Here is a 21,995-nt window from a genome sequence, read left to right on the forward strand (position 1 = left end):
TTCTGACCTTCGATGATCCAGTTCAACCGTACTAATAAGCAAAAATGACTCTAGACAAACATTTGTGTGTCTTTTTTTATTGCTGAAGTGTGTTGAAATTTCTTCTTCTGCATTCTACTGTACGGACGTAAATTTACTTTCCCTTCAGCCTGAGGCTTATTCATTTCACTTTTGGTGTGAAAAGGCTTTACGCAGAAGTAACGTAACGCTTTACTGTCCATAAAAAGTAACTAAGTAATGTAATTAGTTACTTTTTTATGGAGTAACGCAATATTGTAATGCATTACTTTTAAAAGTAACTTTCCCCAACACTGAAAAACAAGTTATTATTTTTTATTTTTTATTTTATAAATGTTACACTTTTACCATGGCAGTGATCAAATGAATGGCTACCTGAGGACTGTACATCCTTTCCTGGGACTCTCTTTTGTATCTTAGAAGTCCTGGAAGCCCACGACAGAGATCTGGTGTGGATTCCAACGTCTGAAAATACTCCTGCTCCATCTGCTGGACAGTACAGAAAACAGTGTGGCAAGACCATAAGGGTGAACAGGTTAAGAGAAAAAGCATTCATTTTTTAAACACTAAAAGCTGAACCTGTATTCTTGTTGTACTTAAATTTGGTACACTGTAAAAAAAAAGTTGTAAATACAGATTATTGGAGTATGTTTTAGAAAATAAGTACTATTTCAGTCTTTATACTTCAAAATTTCATGTTTAATTCAATGTTATATGCAGTTTTTTTATCATTATAAAATTTACCAGCAATTTCTGAGTGAAAACTGTTTCAAACTCTGCACCATTATTTATTTATTTATTTAATTTTTTCAGTTTAAGTGATATCTGTGTAAAAAGATTAAAAAGTACAAGTTTCCACAATGTAATATGTCTGGAAATATCATAAATGGTTCTTACAAAATCTATATAATTTAGGAGTGTTCCAATCTCTGAATCCATCACTGCCAAATCAGCATCTGACAAAGTGAAAAACAACTTTAATATAGATGTAATTCTTAGAACTGCTGCAGTATTTTCTGTGATACACATCAGGTAGTATTATTTTCATTGCTTAACTCAGAATATCATTAAATCTCTCAATCATATCACACTGATGAGTTATAAACAAAAGTTTAAGAACTTAAAAAACACAAAATCTTAATGTTTCTGCCAAACAACTTACACTCTGAATTCAAAACAAATTCTGCAAAAGATGATGAATTGATATGCTCACCTTGCTGAAAAGTTCTCTTTTGATTTTCCATATCACACAGGTATTCCTGGGAGCATATGTTCACTATTCCAATGGTCCAGATTATATTTTACCTGCAGTTTCTTATATATCACACTTTTTTTTCTCCTTGAGTAGAGAAAATATATGAGTACATGAAATATGATATATTTTTATTCCTCTGTCACACTTTATCTTCTGAATAATGGTCAAACCTATGAGGTGAAGAATGTTTAGACTCAGCTGGATTGTTCCACAGCAGTGCATTGAAGGTATGTGTGTGTTGATGGTATCCATGGAAATTTGAGAGCTCTTAGGGGAGTTGTCCAGCCTGTATCAAACGCTGTGGGAGACCGTATAGTGTTCAGGCAGACCTGAGTGTCAAAACAGAAGCACACTGTTGCACTTGTGTCTTGGTATAAATCTTTACACAGCTAAATAATTCAATGTTTTCTCTCACTATATGTTTGTACTGTATTTGATTGGGTTGTATGTACCTAAATTAAATGTCCATCACGGAATTTTAACAAGTTCAGCACATAATTTGAGATGCTGTGAAAATTGTGTGTGTGCTTGTGTGAGTGTTTGTGTATACACACACACACACACACACACACACAGTGCTGGGCAGTAACTGATTACATGTAATCTGGACATGTAATCAGACTCCAAAAATGAAGTACTTGTAGATTACATTACATTTTAAAATGCTCATAAACAGATTACTCTTTTATAGATTACATGATTACATATTTTTCACACAATGGCAGTAAATTATTCATAATTTCATTTGTCCTAATTCTTTTTTCTCTCTTAAATTGTACTGCTTTTATACAAGCCTTCGTAAAAAGAATGATTAGCACTTTTATTTGTAAGGTAACAACCTCGACAGCTGTGCTGAATTAATGTTCAGTGTTTGTCGTGTGACAACACTTTAACACAGTGGTTCCCAACCCTGGTCCTGGAGGCACCCCAACACTGCACATTTTGCATGTCTCCTTAATCAAACACACCTGATTCAGATCATCAGCTCATTAGTAGAGACTCCAAGACCTGAAATTGGTGTGTCAGAGAAAGGAGACATGCAAAATGTGCAGTGTTGGGGTGCCTCCAGGACCAGGGTTGGGAACCACTGGTATAGACTACTGTTTCACACACTATTCTTTAAAAAACAGTAGGCAGTATGCACTGTGTACTGTGCAGTAAGCCGTAAGAAAGCATGCCATTTCAAACACAGCCTAGGAAACCGCAGACCAGACAATAGCTATGTCCCAATGTGAAGTGTGCAGACTCCGAAGTATGTTTTTGAAGTGCGATTGCAGGATGCACCCTCCGAAGATCTAATGTTCAGATTGCAAACCTGTCTTTATATTTTTCATTTTCTCTTGTTTTAGGACTATTCTGGAGAAAATTAGCCTGCTGGGGAAGGACTTAAAAATACAAAGCAAGTTAATACACAAATTTTTTGCTGAAATTCATTGTACTGTTGTTGTTAACAGGCATGGTTTGTTTGCTCTGCCTTAGGATTGCAAGTGTCCTGGGACAGGTGAGGGAGTGAGTGGAAGCTGGTGGAGCTACTCAGGGAGGACATCAAATTCCTGAGAGAGACAGAGGAGAGAACGGAGAGACTGTTTTCTCTTCTTGAAAGAATGGTTAACAAATAAATTATGTATTAGCCATTCTGTATTAGCCAAGAGAAAACAGTGGAAAAATGGGTACAGTACAATTTTTCAATATCTTTTTTTTTTTTTTTAAATGTCACATTGGCAATGAAGCAACCTAATTTCTGTAGTTTATTTTTGTGATGCAAGCTAAAAATTAAATGAATAAGTTGTATACATCATTCATTTTTGTAGTGTAATTTATTTGTAAATGAGTACTTTCTGTACATTTAGTATTTTTGTTTTGCATAGTCACATGTGTAAATAAAGTAGTAATTATGTACATGGTTAATTTTTTAATGCCGCTTATAATTTTTTCGGGGAAGGACTTCAAAAATACAAAGTAAGCAAGTTAATAGAGATTTTTGCTGAAATTCATTGTGCTGTTGCTGTTAACAGGCATGGTTTATTTGCTCTGCCTTAGGATTGCAAGTGTCCTGGGACAGGTGAGGGAGTGAGTGGAAGCTGGTGGAGCTACTCAGGGAGGACATCAAATTCCTGAGAGAGACAGAGGAGAGAACGGAGAGACTGTTTTCTCTTCTTGAAAGAATGGTTAACAAATAAATTATGTATTAGCCATTCTGTATTAGCCAAGAGAAAACAGTGGAAAAATGGGTACAGTACAATTTTTCAATATCTTTTTTTTTTTTTTTAAATGTCACATTGGCAATGAAGCAACCTAATTTCTGTAGTTTATTTTTGTGATGCAAGCTAAAAATTAAATGAATAAGTTGTATACATCATTCATTTTTGTAGTGTAATTTATTTGTAAATGAGTACTTTCTGTACATTTAGTATTTTTGTTTTGCATAGTCACATGTGTAAATAAAGTAGTAATTATGTACATTGTTAATTTTTTAATGCCGCTTATAATTTTTTCACAAAACATTCTTCTATATGTTTACTTTTTGTCCTGTAAATATTTTTTTTTACACATTAAAACAAATTGTTCTATATATTACTGAAAGTACTTTTACGGTTAATTTTTTAATGCCGCTTATAATTTTTTCACAAAACATTCTTCTATATGTTTACTTTTTGTCCTGTAAATATTTTTTTTTTACACATTAAAACAAATTGTTCTATATATTACTGAAAGTACTTTTACAACTATTTACTAGATAGCTTAGGTTTAACATCAGAAAAACAACATCAATATTGAGTCCAGCCCTGCCTCCAGGTCTTCGGGGGTCTTCAGGAGGTTAATTACTTGGTGGTGAATGGCCCCCACCTCCTCAGCGACTCGGAGGACAGTGGAACGAGGCATGTCAAACACTCTGGAGACCACTCTGTATGATGTACCACTGGCCAGACAGAAAAGAAACACCAGGGTCTGGATTGTGGCACCCCATCACTGTTGCCGTTCCTTCTCAGAAGATCCAGCAGCTCTGTCAGGGCCTCCCTGCTCAGCCGAAAACCATTAAAAACCTGTCCTGCGCTGGCACATTCAGCTTTATCCTGCAGTACAGGGGTCTGGTCTGATTTAGGGAAAGAAGGAAAAGAGAAACAGAAGATCCAGCAGCACTGTCAGGGCCTCCCTGCTCAGCCGAAAACAGTTAAAAAAACCTGTCCAGCACTGACACATTCAGCTTTATCCTGCAGTGCAGGGGTCTGGTTTGATTTAGGGAAAGAAGGAAAAGAGAAATTGTTTAGAGCGGTGACAAAGTCATTAGTAGAAGAAATATTGAGGTACTTTAGTAAATTACTTTTAGTAACTACTAATACCACATTGGGGAAAAACTACTAGTCATATTTAAAACCTTAGTTAAAAGGATAGGATAGAAATTCCAAACCTGGAACAACTTGAGGGTGAGTAAATGATTACAGAATTTTCATTTTTGGGTGAACTATCCTTTAAGTAAAAGTATTAGGCCAGGGCTGTCCAAACTCGGTCCTGGAGGGCTGGTGTCCTGCAGAGTTTAGCTCCAACCCTAATTAAACACACCTGAACCAGCTAATCAAGCCAAGGTCTTGGCTAAGCCTGAGGTACCCCGGGGGTGAAGCATTCCCACCATCTCCTCCAGTACAATATAAAATATTAAAACAAATATGAGCAATGCTGGCTCCAGAACTTTTTTAAATGACTAAACCTGTCAGGATTGCAGCTGTGCCCTCGCATCGTTGCTATGCGACGAAGCGGCAATCAGAAACATCTGGTGGCCAATTAGGAAATCCTGTGAAGGTGGAGCGTCTTTTCGAAGTCTGCGCACTTCACTTTGGGTCACAGCTAGTGAATCTCGCGTAATAATCAAACGGAACAATTGATTTGCCTTTAAATCACGCGTTAATTTATGGAACTAGTGCTTAAAGCAGCGCGGTACCGCACGGTATTTAATAGACGCGTCACATGCTTCAGGACTCACGAGCATACGTTACAATGGCGTCTTGGAAAACAAGGGGAAGGTTGTTAATTATATTAAGTTCTTTCACATGCATTACTTTCATACACTGCAGAAGTCTGCTACCGTTTTCTGGAACAGAAAAAACGAACGATGAAGGTGGCGACGATATATCAGAACAGTTTATGTCAGACCACAATTTTGTGCCTTTAGCTGATTTTGACCATCACCGTTACGACGCTGGAGTTTCAGGTATGTAATTAATGCTTGTTTTAATATCGGTATATAAATACGTAAGTTTTGTCCATTTGAATGTGCGAGAATATAAAAAATATTTAGGTCTTCAGAAGAAATCATTAATTAAAGGGCAACTACTCAGTTCTTCTGAAGCAGCCTGGGATGCCATGTCTCCAAAGTTGAGGTGTGGCGACGATCTTATGAAGTTAAAACTCAGTGGTCCAGAAGTAGCAAATGTTGAACTCTGTCGAGGTAACCTGTAAATTCATTATGCATTCGTTTACTAAAGATTTTGATATAAATATGGTATTTTAGAATTGTACTAATTTGCTTGTCCCACCTAGACTTTACATGCATCAATAAAAAAATAGAACTCCATATGGTTTTCTAATAGTCCTTATACCTTTTATTTATGTCACAGGTAATGGGGTGCCTGTTCCTCTCACTCAGTTGCCACCTCACTGTGGACACACCACACTTGCTTATGGAGGTCTTGTTTATGCTACTCCCTATGATGGATGTGGTGTTGTGCAACAGGTATTGCTTTCTCCGTTCCATTTAGCATGAAAACAGAGTAATGTAGACCAACCTGGATGTTCATGTTGTCTTTCAGGAAGGGTATTCTGTGATGCAGATACAGTGGCAGGGAAACTCGGCAGTCCTTTCTTGTCCTATGACCTCTACCACTGCAGATGAAACCTTCCTGGGACCTCATCCTCCTGAATATCTGCATGTTCTGCTGCCTCCCTTTTCTCCTGAAACACCAAGTCCAGAAGCACCTGTAATGCCACAAGCGTCTGATACTGTAACATTGAAACCATCACCTCCTTGGTACCCTCAAGTATATCCGCAAGGGTTTTGGCCTTTCCCTCATCTTTATCCTGGAAGGGTTTATTCCATAGCTAAGCAAACAGAGAAACCTGTTACAACTACCCTAGTTGCCAAAGCACCAACTGAAGAGCCTCAACCTCCCAAATACCCTCAGATGTCTTGGCCACACTACTACCACCCTGATTACCTCTATCATGGCAGACCAAAACCCACTCTAAAACCTGTTCCAACCGATGGCTCTAACACTGAATCTGATCCCCAAGCACCAACTGAAAAGCCTCAACCTCCCAAATACCCCCAGATGTCTTGGCCTTATTACTATCCTGGTCACCCTTATGGCGACCCAAAACCCACTTTGAAACCTATTCCAGCGGATGGCTCTAACACTGAATCGGATCCCCAAGCACTACCTGAAAAGCCTCAACCTCCCAAATACCCCCAGATGTATTGGCCACACTACTACCACCCTGATTACCTCTATCATGGCAGACCAAAGCCCGCTGAGAAACCTGTTCCAGCTGATGGCTCTAACACTGAATCGGATCCCCAAGCACTACCTGAAAAGCCTCAACCTCCCAAATACCCCCAGATGTATTGGCCACACTACTACCACCCTGATTACCTCTATCATGGCAGACCAAAGCCCGCTGAGAAACCTGTTCCAGCTGATGGCTCTAACACTGACTCAGATCCCCAAGTACCAGCTGAAAAGCCTCAACCTCCCAAATACCCCCAGATGTCTTGGCCACACTACTACCACCCTGATTACCTCTATCATGGCAGACCAAAACCTGCTGAGAAACCTGTTCCAGCCGATGGCTCTAACACTGAATCAGATCCCCAAGTACCAGCTGAAAAGCCTCAACCTCCCAAATACCCCCAGATGTCTTGGCCACACTACTACCACCCTGATTACCTCTATCATGGCAGACCAAAACCTGCTGAGAAACCTGTTCCAGCCGATGGCTCTAACACTGAATCAGATCCCCAAGTACCAGCTGAAAAGCCTCAACCTCCCAAATACCCCCAGATGTCTTGGCCTTATTACTCTCCTGGTTACCCTTATGGTGACCCAAAACCCACTTTGAAACCTGTTCCAGCTGATGGCTCTATGGCCTTATTACTATCCTGGTTACCCTTATTATGGCAAACCAAAACCTGCGGAGAAACCAACTGCTATCCTTACCAACACCTCAGCAGTTGCCCAAGCACCAACAGAGAAGCCTCACCCTCCAAAGTACCCCCAAATGTCTTGGCCATATTACTACCCCCATGACCCTGTCAGGCCAAAGCCCACAGAGAAACCAGCTTCAGCCACCCCCACTGCTCACCCATCAGGCTCGCCAGCAACAACCCAGACGCTGCAGCCCCCAGCATACCCTGGAAGTCTATTCCCTCAGTATAGCTATTACCCTGATTATCCTTCCTATTTGCAAGCGTTTTATCCACAATACCCAGTTCAGCCTCCCAAAACTCCTACTGCACCGCCTATAACCACCACTCCTCAACCCTGTACTACAACTGCAGCTGCTGAATGCAAACCCTTTGCCAACCAGCCTCCCAATGTGCCACCCCAGCAGTATATACCTCCCAGTTCTGTACTTTATGAAAAAAACCCTTTCGTGTTTCAATTTGTGGACTTTTTGGATCCCAACTCTTTCCCATGAAGTTTTGTTATGAGGACTGAGGCCAGATGCTTAGAATTACGCTGGTAATGTGCTGCATGTGTCTTTGAAAAAGATTGCCTCCTGATTTAATGCTAATACTGCAGAGTGATTCCTGCTCATGAACATGCTGGTTTGTGCTTAGTTTTGTCCTAATTGTCTCAAAAAATTCAATAAATCAGATATGATCAAATGCCCGGGTCTTTTTTTTTTTTTGTTTTTTTTTTTTTCTTCTCTTCTTCTCAGTGCCTGCTGGTAGAGAACACGCCACAGTGGGGAAATGGTTTGTGAGATTGGAACATCTAGTATGAAACTGATGCCAAAACAGATCTAGTTCACTGCCTCTTTAGTGCATGCGTTTCATTGCGAGATGCTTGTGCTCCTCCTTAGCATGCTTGCTCGCACACTCCCTCCTCCCCCCTCCTTACATGTGTGTGATGCTGGTCTCAAGGGTGTAGCTCAGACACTGCAGTAGAAGGTAGGGCTTGGCTGCTGCACTATACAATGCGCTGAAAGATGGTGCACCAGGAGAAATGTGTTTACCAGGTAAGATAGGTCAATATATCTTATGTAGCATTAAAGTTGTGGTGTGTGTGTGTGTGTGTGTGTGTGTGTGTGTGTGTGTGTGTGTGTGTGATAAATTACACACGGAGTGATGGATGTTAAAATACTTGTAGATTTAGTTCAACGATAACTGGGAAAAAAAGGTGCAGCTTGAATTGGACTAATTCTGCTTGAATTGAACTAATTCAACCCATCACAAACAAGGTCATATTTTTTTGTTTGTATAGATGGCTGCTTTTGCTTGAAGTGGCAACATCTCCCACTGATGAAAGCAATTGAATCTAGCTGTTACTGTTTTTCAGATTGTACCGGAAAGCTGGTTTACAGATTGCTAATATTACATCACAAGCAGAGCTATTGATGTTTTTCAATTTTTGAGTGCTTCATGAATCAGCCTCTCTTCTACTCTGTGCTTCCCTTTATCTAAATGTTCATCTCAGTGAAAATGCAACCTGAGAAAAATATGTCCATAGAAATAGGAAAGTTATTGACTTTCACAATAGTAGGCTTTATAATTATTCCAGTGTTGAGTTCAAATAATTTTTTTTTGTATTAGTCATTCAGCACCAGAAGGCAACTGTGTTGCCATGGCAATGAACTGAGTGTAATATGAAGATCTGAGAGAACATGTTATTCTTGCCAATATAGCATAATCGGGAATAGTCACGCAGTTCTGTATTTACCCATCTAACAGAGAACATTCTCAGAACTTTGGCTAGTGTTCTGGTCAAACTGGAAATGAATAGAATGTTTGTTCAAAGTTGCCCGGCTTTAATACTGTTCTCAAAATGTTAGCACAAAAACATGTACACATAGTTTGTGGAACTTTTTCCAGAAATGTTTTAGTTGGATGTTTGTGTAACATTAAACATATTTTTTCCGGTCTCAGAATGTTCGGAAAACATATCAAAAGTGACATTCCCATAATGTTTGCAAAATGCTAAAATGGCATAACTAAGAAATAATTTTATTTATTTTTTTTCAATTTTCGGAGAACATTTAGAAATGACGTTTTTATAGCTTAACTGGAATGTTATCAAACCATATTTTTGTATTTATGTGGATATGTTTGTCGAGCGCCTGAGCTCTTCCTTCATGTGTACTGCCTCGGGTCCCTCTGCATTTTTCTCTTCGTCTCTGTAATTTGCCGTTTATTGAGGCAGCGGTGATTTCGCCACAAGCACAAAATCAGAATTTATATCGTACATTCCAATTCCAATCCACACTCTCTCTTTTCCCACAGCGATGCCTTCATGCCCTTGAAATCCAGCACGTTATTTAAACTCTGTCACGAGCATTGAGTAGTCGTAGCTGTATGATAGTGGATGACATCTATTTTAAAATGCCACATCAAATATTCCTGGATGCGAGGTCTTCTGTGGCCTACTACATGCTGAGCGTTCTCTTCATTTATCGAAGTCGACTGTGTTTTCATCAGGCCCAGAGGAATGAGAGAGAGTCCATTAGGCAGAAGCTGGCCCTTGGCAGTTTCTATGACGACGGACCGGTTACCTTTACTGGCTGCAGCAAAAACTGCCTGTCCTCACGGTCAGTGTGCACTTGTGTTCAGTGTGTTGGTGGTGTGTCTTATGTAATGTTGATTGATTTTTTTTTTTTTTTTTTTTAGAAATAGGCTGGAAACATTGCAAGTGTTGCAATTCTCTGTGCTGTCTGTATATATATATATATATATATATATATATATACACATTAATGATGATTGTTTTTTTTTTTTTTTTTTTTTTTTTTCGACTGGAATGTTACTGTATACACTACTGGTCAAAGGTTTGGAATAATTGCGATATTTTTTATTGTTTTTGAAAGTCTCATGCTCACCAAGGCTATATTTACTTAATTAAAAACACAGTAAAAGCTGGAATATTGAGAAATATTATTGCAATTTAGAATGATTGTTTTCTGTTTTATTATATATATATATATATATACACACAGTGGTGTGAAAAAACACCACTGTGTGTGTATATATATATATATAATTCCTGTGATGGAAAAGCTGAATTCTCATCAGCCATTACTCCAGTCGTCAGTGTCACATGATCCTTCAGAAATCATTCTAATATGCTGATTTGGAGCTCATTTATTATTAATACTCAGTTATTAATGGCAATTTATATTATTATTTTTTGGAAATCATGATAAAAAGCAAATCAGGACATTATGATATAGATATATAGAAAATTCAAAAGAACAGCATTTGTTTAAAATAGAAATCTTTTGTAACGTTAGGCTATAATTGTCTTTATTGTCACTTTTCAACTGTTTATTTTGTATGGCTTTTGAATGCTAGGTGTATAACGGTTTGCACAAAAATATTAAACCCCAAAAACTGAAAATTCAGCTTTGCCATCACAGAAATAAATTAGATTTGAAAATATATTCATTAAAAAAAAAAACAGGTTAAATTGTAATATTTTTTCATAATATTACTGTTTTTACAGTATTTTTGATTAAATAAATGCAGTTGTTTTTCAACAACATTAGATATCTTAATTATGCCAAACTGATCAAATAAAAACCAAAATGTGAAATGTTTTATTTTTTTTAGGGTTCTGCTGATAATTCTTTTGTGTGTTGTCCCTTTTGCCATGAGGCATATTGAGGGCTCAGAATCATCTAATTTTAATCATTGCATACCAAATATATAATTTGTTTTCAGCATATAATTCATGTTAACTTGAGTAGTCATCCCCATTTCTCACTTGACATCTGAGTCTACTTTGTTTCCACTGTTTGAGCAAACAAATGTTTGACAGAAAAAATAAAAAAAAAATCGTACTTTGTGGCTATTTTAGTCCGCTCTGTTTATTGTTTAATGTTTGGAGCACTTTGGGAAGGAAGAAATCGTGTCTGTCGACTTGACACATTTTCTCAAGAATAACACGGGGAGGAAATGTAGACAGTGCTGATGTAGAGAGGCAAAAATGTTGTAGAGAGTGAAAATATCAGCAATCAATCTGCAAAATAATGTTTCTGCAAGAATCCGCTCCTTAAGAGATCAGTGTTTGTAGTTGTCATTTATGCAGTTGTTATTTATATTATCCCTTAGTTTTATAAACATTTCCATTAACCCTAAAACACAATGCAATGAAGTGCAAAATTCAAAATATGGGTAAAACGTCTGTTTAAATAAATAAATATTTACTTACTTATTTACTTAGTGTACCTATGTGTGGTCCAAGCAAAAAGTGAATGCTATGTTTTTTTTCAGGATTATTTTTATTCATCGTTGTTCTGCCTTTAAACTGAATGTAAAGAACAAACGAGAGAATATGACATTTAAACAGAGTCTGGAATGCTGACTCAGAGAATGAAAAGCAAATAGACCTACATGACAAATAAATATGCCTGGTATAGTGCTAATTTTGTTTCTTTTTATTGAATCTTTCCTAAACATTTATTAGCATAGTTACTGTATATAATTATTATTTTTAGTTCTTTCTCTTAATAAAGACAGAAACCTCTTACCATTTATCACTCATTTTATATTAGGACATTTTATTGCATCACAAATCCATGGACTGGCCATGTTTGTTGGTGTAGCTGCTGCTTTTCTGTGTCTTTTTTTGTATCGCAACTACGTTTCAACAAGGTTCCTAGAAAGCTAAGGAAAGTCCAATCAGCATTAAAATTGAGGTGCATACAGTATTTTCCCACACAACACTCCACAGAGTATATTTCACAGAGTAATTTTCCACAGCATTTACCCTTATCTGTACAAGAGATACCACAGAACCAGGTTCATACCAGTCTACAGAAGTGAACTCTGACATTGAAGACATTTCTATGTACAGGCTTCACTTGAAGCTTATAGTCAGTGTTTTCGTAGAATACTATTAACCACAAAATTCTACTGCAACTGAAGAGAAACTGTGGTTCACAAACTCTAAAAATAGAACTTTCACTCTTTCTTTCTCTTTTCAGTAAATACTATCTCATGTGTTTATTTTAGAGTTATACTGTACAGTTTACTACAAAATTATTCATGCCTTAAGACTGAAAGAAGTCTTTTTTTCCTGAAATAACACAGATTACTCCTCAAAATGCATTCTAAATGAAAAATGCATTCTAACGAAAAGCAATGAAATAAAATTGATAATTTTGAAAATTTTATTTTATTTTATTTTATTTTATTTTAATTTTTTTATTAATATATTTGTTCATTGCACTCTCACTATAGGCTTCAGAATGGGGTGAATCTACAGATGTGCTTTGTGAATGACAGCAGCAGTGACAGGGACAGTGATGCAGAGGACAGCAGAACAGAGACCAGCTTGGACACCCCATTGTCACCTATGGTATAAAGCCTAGCCTTTTAATAATACATTAAACAAAGTTCTTCTACATTTTGGAACTGTGATCAAAAAAATGGTGTGATTTAATTCAGCAGTTTTTGTTTCTGTCTCACTATAGAGCAAACAGAGTTCCTCTCTGTCCGACCGGGATACAGGAGAGGAAGAGCTGGACTCCGAGGATTCAGAATTCTGGCGGTTACAGCGGCGGCTGCAGGAGGAGGCCCGTGTGGCTCTGGCGTTGGCCCGTCCCATGGCCCGCATGCAGGTGGAGGTGGAGAGACAGATTCAGCTACACCGCAGGTCCCCCGTGGCAGACCTGGTCAGTCACACAAGTGTCCAAGAATAGTGCTGCGCTGGGTTATCCTCGCTGTAGTTTTCAAAAGGGCCTTCACTTCACCTCAGAGCGCTTGCTAATAAGAAAAAACACAATACATTCAACTTCACTTAACTTTGTTCTTGTGTTATAGTTACCACATCTGCCACATAAATATTATCATTAAATATTAAATATAACTAATTAATTTATATATGAAATAGTATTATTATTATTTTATATATATACAATTCGCAAAAACGACAGTAAGGACATTTACAATGTAATTCTGAAAATATTATATCTTGGTTTCCACAAAAACATTAAGCAGTTAATATTTTCAACATAATAGTAAGAAATGTTTCTTGAAAGAATGATTTCTGAATAATCATGTAACACTGAAGACTGGAGAAATTAATGCTGAAAATTCAGCTTTGCCATTATAGGAACATTTTTAAAATAGGCTATATTTATATTAAACAGATATTTTAAATTGTTCATAATATTTCACAGTATTGCTGTCTTAACTGTATTTTTTTATTAAAATAAATACAGTCTTGATGAGCAAAAGAAACTAGACCCTAAACTTCTGAACAGTGTTGTATATTTTTTACACACACAGCCTTGTTTTTATTTCTTTTGTAGTTATATGATGCACCATCTAGAAAGACAAGTAATTCTTTGTAGTAATGGCAATAAAGAGGTTGATTTGACTTGTAATTGCGTTGCAGGTCTGAATGAAGAGCTGGTTCAGCTGTTGCTCATGAGAGATGAACTACACATGGAACAGGATCTTTGTTCTTGTGTTATAGTTACCACATCTGCCACACATCAGTGAGAGTCTAATGAAGAGGAATCTGAGGCCTGTGGACCTGAGGGACATGAGTCTCGGTCAGTTACAGGTCATCACCAATGACCTGCACTCTCAGATACAAGGTAAAGAAAGCAGACAGAAATATTCCAAATAAGCACCTAGTTTGTCATTTCATTATTTCTAAGATATTCTTTTTTTTCTTTATTGTTTTTGTGTGTGTGTGTGTACTTAATGTAAAATATATAAATGATAAATATAAATAATAATGGAACAGGATGCCATGCTGGTAGATGTGGAGGATCTAACCAGGTTAGGCCGTGACCCATTTAAAACGCAGCTTAAACGAGAGCTTACATTAAGGTTGACATCTAAAAAAGGTCTTTTCTTTCATGTTTTTGAACAGGCATGCACATAGCCAGCAGAGGCACATGATGGAGAAATCTGTGACCAAGGGTAAAGCAGCTTGCCACAGTGGCTGTGATTCTCCATTTTGAGGCGAACAGCACAGGGTCCAACCTCTTGTGTTTCACTATATGACGAAGCAGTGTACTCACTATAGATCCTTTTGTTTTTCAACTAGATGTGTGTGTTTTTGCCTATGTTTCAAGCTTTGTGTGGATGTATGTTAATTATACATGCTGTAAGTGTTCATGCATGCCCGCACCTTAGCTGAGGGTTACACACTCACTTTGTTGATCCTTCATAATGCTAAATACAGAAAGAATCATCAATCACTGACAGGCTGGATCTTTTCCTGTACAAAATATCTGCTGGTTTCATGATACTGAATGGGAATGGATCTTAATAGGAAACAACTCTATAGAGTAGAAGGCTAGTTCACCCAAAAATGATGATTGTGTTATTATTTACTCACTCAATCCAAACCTTTATGAAGATTTGCAAAGAATCTTTCTGAACCGTTTTTGCCCATACAGTGAAAGTCAATGGGATCCAAAACAACATTAGACCCCAGCGACTTTCATTTTCGAAATATTTTATTTTCCACAGAGGAAAGAAAGTCATCCGCGCATTCGTTTTTAGGTGAACTATCTATCAGCTAGTAAACTGCTTCTCTGTGCAGATTATTGCTGGATTCGCTTATTAACCTTCTGCAATATAGGGATGAATACGTTTACTCTACTCTCTAAAGTTTTACTCTGATGCAGTGTTTGCACTGGCTGATGTGTTGTGTATGGAGCTCTCCTACCTAAAATATAACCAAAAGTGAATATTAGGATGATGTTCTTTGTTTGAAGCTGCCTGGTGTGGTGGTAATTAATTCTTGTGTTCACAATGAACTATTCACGTCAGTCTTTTAAAAATGTCTATTTTACTTACTTTTTCATCCAAATGTGGCATTTCCTGTTTCACAGATGTAAGTGACACAACATGGTCGAAATGCTGTATCTCTTTGTGCACAGAACTGTAAAAGGAAATTATGAACAAATAAATGACTTAATATGGGCCAGTATGGAATGGAATTAGAACTGTGTTCTTCTTAAAGGGATAGTTCACCCAAAAATGAAAAAATTACCCCATGATTTACTCACCCTCAAGCCATCCTAGGTGTATATGACTTTCTTCTTCCAGACGAACACAATCGGAGTTATATTAAAAAATGTACTGGCTCTTCCAAGCTTTATAATGGCAGTTAATGGCTGTTGATATTCAGTAGTCCAAAAGAAGTCCAATAAAGTGCATCCATCCATCAAATAAAGTACTCCACACAGCTCTGGGGTGTTAATAAAGGCCTCCTGAAGCGAATTGATACGTATTTGTAAAAAAATATATTCATATTTAAAATTTTATAAACCTTAATCTTTAGCTTCCACTATAAATTCCATACTTGAGTGGCATTTAAGAAGATGACGTAGGTGTAGCGTATGCTCTGGTGAGAAGTGACGAACACGGAAGCTCTTTAAGAAACTAAACAAAACACCGGTCATGAATTTGAAGAGCAAAATGAGGATTTGTAAAGAAAAATGTTGTTTATAACATTTCTAAAGTTACAAATATGGATATTTTTCTTACAAAAACGCAAACGATTCGCTTCAGAATGCCTTTATAAACCTCTGGAGCCGTGTGGAGCATTTTTATGATGGATGGATGCACTTTATTGGACTTCAAAATCTCAGCACCCATTCACTGCCATTATAAAGCTTGGAAGAGTCAGGACATTTTTTTTTTGTTATATGACTCCGATTGTATTCGTCTGAAAGAAGAAAGTCATATTCAACTAGGATGGCTTGAAGGTGAGTAAATCATGGGGTAATTATCCCTTCAAGTTCCAACTGTTTAGCAGAGTCACAAGGGATGAAGCACTCAACACTAAGTATCATTGTGGTTTGTACTAGGTCAGTCCCAAAAACGAAACCTGTTAAAATAAAAAAATGCAATAAAAATAACTGTAAAAAAAAGTACCTCTCTTTCTTTATTAAGTTCACTAATTTTTGTACCCAAGCTCTACACAGAAGTGGAACAAAGCAGTGACTCTGTGAAAATAGCACTTTGTTATGAAGTATCAGCATACGGTATCTGAACTGAGAGTCGAGTAGTTGTGTCTATTTCCCTTTTGTGGCCAGATTACGCAAAACACAGATCACCACTGCGCTCCCGCTCTCTCCCCTTGAGTCCATTGCCACAGTATTACATCATTTTGAGGAGATATGATGTGTCCATTCCATCAAATGATCACAAATAATAGGGAAAATAAAACAGTTAAGTTGTTTTTAGTGGATATTCCACTCTTGTTCAACAGTGTGGCCTACAAAACCAGTAATATGTGAATGTATATGAAATGTAATAAAATGAAAGAATAAGTAAATACGTAACACTTCAAATACATCAAATGAATGTAACAAATAAACTATGAATGTAAGGGCCCGTCTAGTTTCTACAAATGCGATGTACAATATGCAGTGTAAACTCTGTTTATGAGGTATTTCCAGGAACAGCAATGCGTTACGTGCAAAAAAGGGCAAGCCATGTGAGTTTCTGATGTCAGTCTCTGTTAACACTTTTTTTTTTTGTTTGTTTTTTTGATGAAAATTTTTGAAAAACATGACACTGGGAAAGCTTGTTGTTTCATGCTTAAATCATTGGTCACATTTCCAAAGAGAGGAAATGTGACAATTTCACTTAAAATGTGACATTCTAACTGTCAAAATAAAGGAATATTCCAGTTTAATGCAAGTTAAATGCAATAAAAAGTATATGGGACAAAATGTTGATTACAAATTACCTTAAAAATTATTATGACTTGTTCCTTGTTTTCTTAAGAAGAAGAAGAAGAAGAAGAAGAAGCAAAAATCAGGGGGCAAAGTTTTGGATGATGTAAGGAAAGTTATTCTGCTAAAATTCTGCGTGTTTATTTGAGTAAATCTGTTTGAATCATCGTTTTCACAGTCATTTTATGATTTTAACACATTATAATCACTCTTAAATATTGAGCAGGCTATTTTAACATTTACAGATAGGCTCAATTCAGTTCCATTTTAAGTGTCCTTTTCTTCAAGGGAATGAATGAATGAATGAAATAGCAGAGATTAATTTTGTTTGTAATCAAAATTATAACCTAACACAAATTCTGTCAGACTGAGTTTAACCTGGAATATTTTTGACGTTTTACGTTTTATACTAATCTATGATAACGGCCAATCTATGATAACTCTTAAACGGCCAGTTTTCTTTTAAACCTTCTTTTGCGTGTTTCTGCAAAATATTTACTGACTGTAAACGAGAATGCAACTACTTAAAAAAATGCATGAAATTGATAGTGATGAAGGGGTTTTACTAAATATAAAGGTTCTAGATTCTTATCCTGAACACACACACAAACGCGCGCGCGCACACACACACACACACACACACACACACACACTGTATACTTGTGAAGTAAATCGAAACGTGCGTTAATTCCCACATGCAAGCAGTGTGTCCTAAACTCCAGAGCTCAGCATCTGTAATACCACGGAAATTACAAAACTCATGGGTAGCCGGTTATTTTCATTTTAGTTAACAGCAACAGGTTTTGAAAAGGAAACTCCCTTATCTCCAAATGATTTATAAAGCACAAATCCTGATCCTGAGCATTAGAATAGGCAAAAGTTGAACGCAACCATGCTCCCCAGGGTCTGTACTTGTAAGTATTATTATTATTACGATTTCAGTGCTCTATCCTATTCATTTTAATCCGTTTTATTTCTAATAAATGAAAGCTACATCCTATTTACAATTACATTTAGTCATTTAGCAGACGCGTTTATCCAAAGCGACTTACAAACGAGGACAATAAAAGCAGTCAAAACTAACAAAAGAGCAACAATATATAAGTGCAAATGACAAGTCTCGGTTAGCCTAACACAGTACACGTAGCTAGGTGTATGTATATATATATATATATATATAACAGGTAGATAGAATAGAAAAAATAGAAAGCTAGTTTTTGTTTTTTGTTGTTTTTTTTAAATAAAGAATAAAAAAAATAAAAAAGATAAATATAGATAAAGTAGAATTAAAATAGAATAGAAAGTGTTAGAGTTAGAGGGTCAAATAAAGGTGGAACAGATGTGTTTTTAGTCGTTTCTTGAACTAAAACATATTATTTACATAATATGTTGTGAAATGTGACATTTTGTTACAGATTTGGCCGTCAGCACTCTGTGCTTTGCTTTGCTGTGGCAATGCAGCATCGCCGTTCCGCTCGGAGCGCGTCAATCACCGTTACGCCTCACCGGAACGTGCAGCGTTCTCGTGCGCTCTCTGCTCTGGAACGTGTCAGCGGTGCTCGAGATGGTGAGTGTCATTCAGTAAACCAACACATAATAGCTAACACACACACACACATGTTGGTTTTTATGGTTTATGAGGACTCTCCATAGGCGTAATGGTTTTTATACTGTACAAACCGTCAGACACACACACACACACAAGTGGTCTGAAGTCTAATAGCCTGTTTATTATCCGCTTACAGGCCCACTTGTTCAGCGGGTTTGACTGCACACAGCAGAACGCAGAGGTGCACATCAGGACACAAACGGTTTCTGCATGCACACCACAGGTAAGAGAAGAGCGTCACATTAAAAATGATATGATAATGCTATCCTAATGGAGTTTAAGCATACAATGAAATTATTATTATCATGATATTGCAGCCATCATAAATATTCATAGCGCAACTAGTCATACCGCATAAGTGGACAAGGCATTACAGCAGAATGACATGTCCATTAACTTAAAAAAAAAAGATTTTAGGTTAAATTCACATATAAGCCAATGTATAACATAATATTTTAAGTAGGTGTTTTAGTAGGTGTAATATTCATCACTTTTATTCATTTTAAGAATCTTTTTGCCTTCAAATGGTCCTGAGATGTGACAAATAATTATTAAAAATTACAAATATTGAATAGTCATAAAACAAAAATTATATGATTGTTGTTATTGTTACTACTACTACTAAAAATAATAAGAACAAAATAACAATAAAAGTAAATGCGGTAACACTTTATTTTAAGGTGTCTTTGTCACACGTCACATGTACTTACTATTATAATAACAATAAATTATGCATAATTACATGCAAGTGATCCTCCTAACCCTAACCCTATAGTAAGTGCATGTAGTTAATTAATATTACTCAGTACTTAAATGTACTTAAATTACACTGTAACAAGGACACCTTAAAATAAAGTCTAACTGTAAATACTACACTCTAAAAAATGCTGGGCTAAATACAACCCAGTGCTGGGTATGTGAAAATAAAATCGGTTTATTTAAAATGATAATGATTCATTATTGTCAGTGGAAGCCAGTGAAATCAGTTACCTCAATTTCCTTTATTAGTAAAGATCAGTAAGTTTGCTGATGAATATAAATAGCCATTGTATTCAACAAATCATTACTTATACTTTTCCTTTCTTCATCAAAGTACATTCTTGATTGCTGAATTTCAACATAATCAAAACGTCACATATTATATTATGTTTTCCACCCAACAGAACTCCAACTGCGCTCACAGTGCTGTTCTAAATATTGATGAGGTAAATGTATAATCCATTTCCCCAGTTCTTCTGTTTGTTGGCTGTTTATTCTTCTGTTGGTTAGTGTCTTTTGTCTGTTACGCTGACATAGCTTACACTGACATATATCTTTGTAGAATGAATGCCTACAGAGAATTCTAGAAGATCTCCACTACTATCGGGAGACATTTAGAGCCTACTCCAAACCAGAGCTCACCAAATCTGTAGTTAGGAGCATTGATGAACTCATGCAGGTAAAATAAGCCAATCAAACAAACACAAACAGCTTTCTATAATTACTGTTGATTGCAAGGCTCTTTTTCACTTTCTTTTTTATGTTGTAATAGAACTGCTTCTCTGTCTCTGCGATGGACAACTCTCTGGCCAAGGTAAAGCAGGTTATAATTTATTGATAATACACTCTAAAAAATGCTGGGTTAAATATAACCCAGCGCTGGGTTATATTTAACCCAGCATTTTTTAGAGTGCATGTAACGTTTTAAGTGTATTCATTTGGCCTCTGTGATGCTCTCGTGTTGAAGTATGATTACGTATTTTTTTTCAGGTGTCCATGGATCATCAAAAATCTTTTCAAGAACGACTGCAGCTGTGCAAAGTCCTACAGGGTTTCAACCTTCGAACAATTACAATAAATCGTGTTTTCAACTACATTTTGTCAAAGTAGCAAACTAGCAGTTGTTACAGGCCAAGCACCTTTTCGTTTACTGTCATAAAAAGCAATGGTTATTTATTAGTAAGTTATTTATTGTATTTAAACATTATTTATTAATGCAATAATGTATGCTATTTATTTTTTTGTGAACTTGATTTGTTTCTTGTTGTTTTATTAAAGGTGACCATGCACTTCAGCATAACCTTGTCGTAGTCATGCTTTGTTTTATACATAATATATACAGTAATAAGATGTAATTAGTTAATAATACAACATATATACTTTGTCTTATATGAATTGTTGGTTGCTTGGGAGAAAATCGCAAAGAAAATTGCTTCAATATTGCAAACAGTTTTTTGTTTACCTAAATAATCGAGACGGCAAATAAGGAAAGTGATCGTTCAGGTTATCCTTTCTTTCTATTTTAAACTATCACCGCCATATTCAAACATAAGTATATGTTACATTGCCAAGGCATTACAGTGTATATTATAGTCTGGTAATTGCTTAACAGGTGTACTATTACCAATACAACTAATATACTAATATCCTCTCTACTTCCCTATACCTTTTGCAGTTTCATCATCAGTGTGACCAAATATTGAGAAATGTTCTTTTTCTTTTGGTTTCATATACAAGCCGATGCTTAATGACCACAAAACAACTGCTGTCATCACATAAGAGGAAGTATCCAACCACTGGATTACTACAGTGTAATTCCAAGAAACATTTTCAGTAATATAACAAAATTTTAGAATATTCTTATTTCATTCTAGCCATAAAAGAGAGAAAAAAATAAAAGTGATCAAAAAATAGTTTTTTCCAAGGTGCCAAAAAAAAATTGTGTGAAAATTTTGTGAAAATGAATGTGAACAAAATAATCTGCAAATGAAACTTGGACTGCTCGCTCTGATTCTTCCAAAGAAATGGTTCTTATGCCCAACTGTATTTCTGAATTTGTTTGAGGAGTTACAAACTTTGAAACTAACAGGTCTAAGCGTTTCTTGCACTGTGCTCACCTGAACTGAAATAACATCAAACTGGAACTCATAACTTCATGCTACAAACAAACAAAAAATTAGTAGGGTTTATACAAGTGACTGTCTGAAGCTTTAAACAGCATTCTGCAAAATACAAAAAAAAAAAAAAAAACGTGTACTGAGTTTTAAATTATGGGAGGAACTTCTGGTTTGGGGAAATTCCACTCAAAAAGACCAAAACAACCATTTCAAATAATAAGGTTGCATTACAAATAATCTGTATCCGTCAATTTGACGGAATGAGATGTACATTTTCCTTCATGATTCATATTCAGATGTCAGGAGAATAACATAATGC

General features: G+C 36.3%; 3 protein-coding genes across 4 annotated transcripts in view; 2 read left to right on the forward strand and 1 right to left on the reverse strand.

Annotated features, from left to right (window-relative positions):
• LOC107681751 (glutamate-rich protein 6) overlaps positions 1–1,800 on the reverse strand; it is an 11,475-nt gene extending 9,675 nt beyond the window's left edge. Inside the window, exons 1-5 of the mRNA XM_016478073.1 lie at positions 1,726–1,800; positions 1,444–1,602; positions 1,232–1,357; positions 916–974; positions 394–504 (exon numbers count right to left, since the gene is read on the reverse strand). Of these exons, the coding sequence (XP_016333559.1) occupies positions 394–504; positions 916–974; positions 1,232–1,262 (201 nt within the window). The 5' untranslated portion in view covers positions 1,263–1,357; positions 1,444–1,602; positions 1,726–1,800. The remainder of the gene's footprint in view (positions 1–393; positions 505–915; positions 975–1,231; positions 1,358–1,443; positions 1,603–1,725) is intronic.
• Positions 1,801–5,078: 3,278 nt separating this feature from the next.
• On the forward strand, positions 5,079–8,152 carry LOC107681799 (extensin). Of its 2 annotated transcripts, XM_016478139.1 has the most exons (6): positions 5,079–5,480; positions 5,568–5,717; positions 5,887–6,002; positions 6,079–6,631; positions 6,779–7,364; positions 7,579–8,152. In XM_016478139.1, the coding sequence occupies exons 1-6, from the start codon at positions 5,237–5,239 to the stop codon at positions 7,961–7,963; spliced, it is 2,034 nt and encodes a 677-aa protein (XP_016333625.1). In that variant the 5' UTR covers positions 5,079–5,236; the 3' UTR covers positions 7,964–8,152. The 2 variants fall into 2 exon arrangements, with proteins under 2 accessions (XP_016333625.1, XP_016333624.1); XM_016478138.1 differs by having other exon boundaries at positions 5,082–5,480; positions 6,079–7,364; positions 7,579–8,150.
• Positions 8,153–8,339: 187 nt separating this feature from the next.
• On the forward strand, positions 8,340–15,510 carry LOC107681829 (schwannomin-interacting protein 1-like). Its single transcript, XM_016478180.1, has 7 exons — positions 8,340–8,506; positions 9,963–10,072; positions 12,723–12,840; positions 12,956–13,156; positions 13,963–14,107; positions 14,225–14,273; positions 14,368–15,510. Exons 1-7 carry the CDS (start codon positions 8,477–8,479, stop codon positions 14,456–14,458), a joined length of 744 nt encoding a protein of 247 aa, XP_016333666.1. The 5' UTR covers positions 8,340–8,476; the 3' UTR covers positions 14,459–15,510.
• Positions 15,511–21,995: the final 6,485 nt, after the last annotated feature.

This window comes from Sinocyclocheilus anshuiensis, unplaced genomic scaffold (genome assembly GCF_001515605.1).
Source record: "Sinocyclocheilus anshuiensis isolate Anshui unplaced genomic scaffold, SAMN03320099.WGS_v1.1 scaffold436, whole genome shotgun sequence".
In the NCBI taxonomy this organism is placed as follows: Eukaryota; Metazoa; Chordata; class Actinopteri; order Cypriniformes; family Cyprinidae; genus Sinocyclocheilus; species Sinocyclocheilus anshuiensis.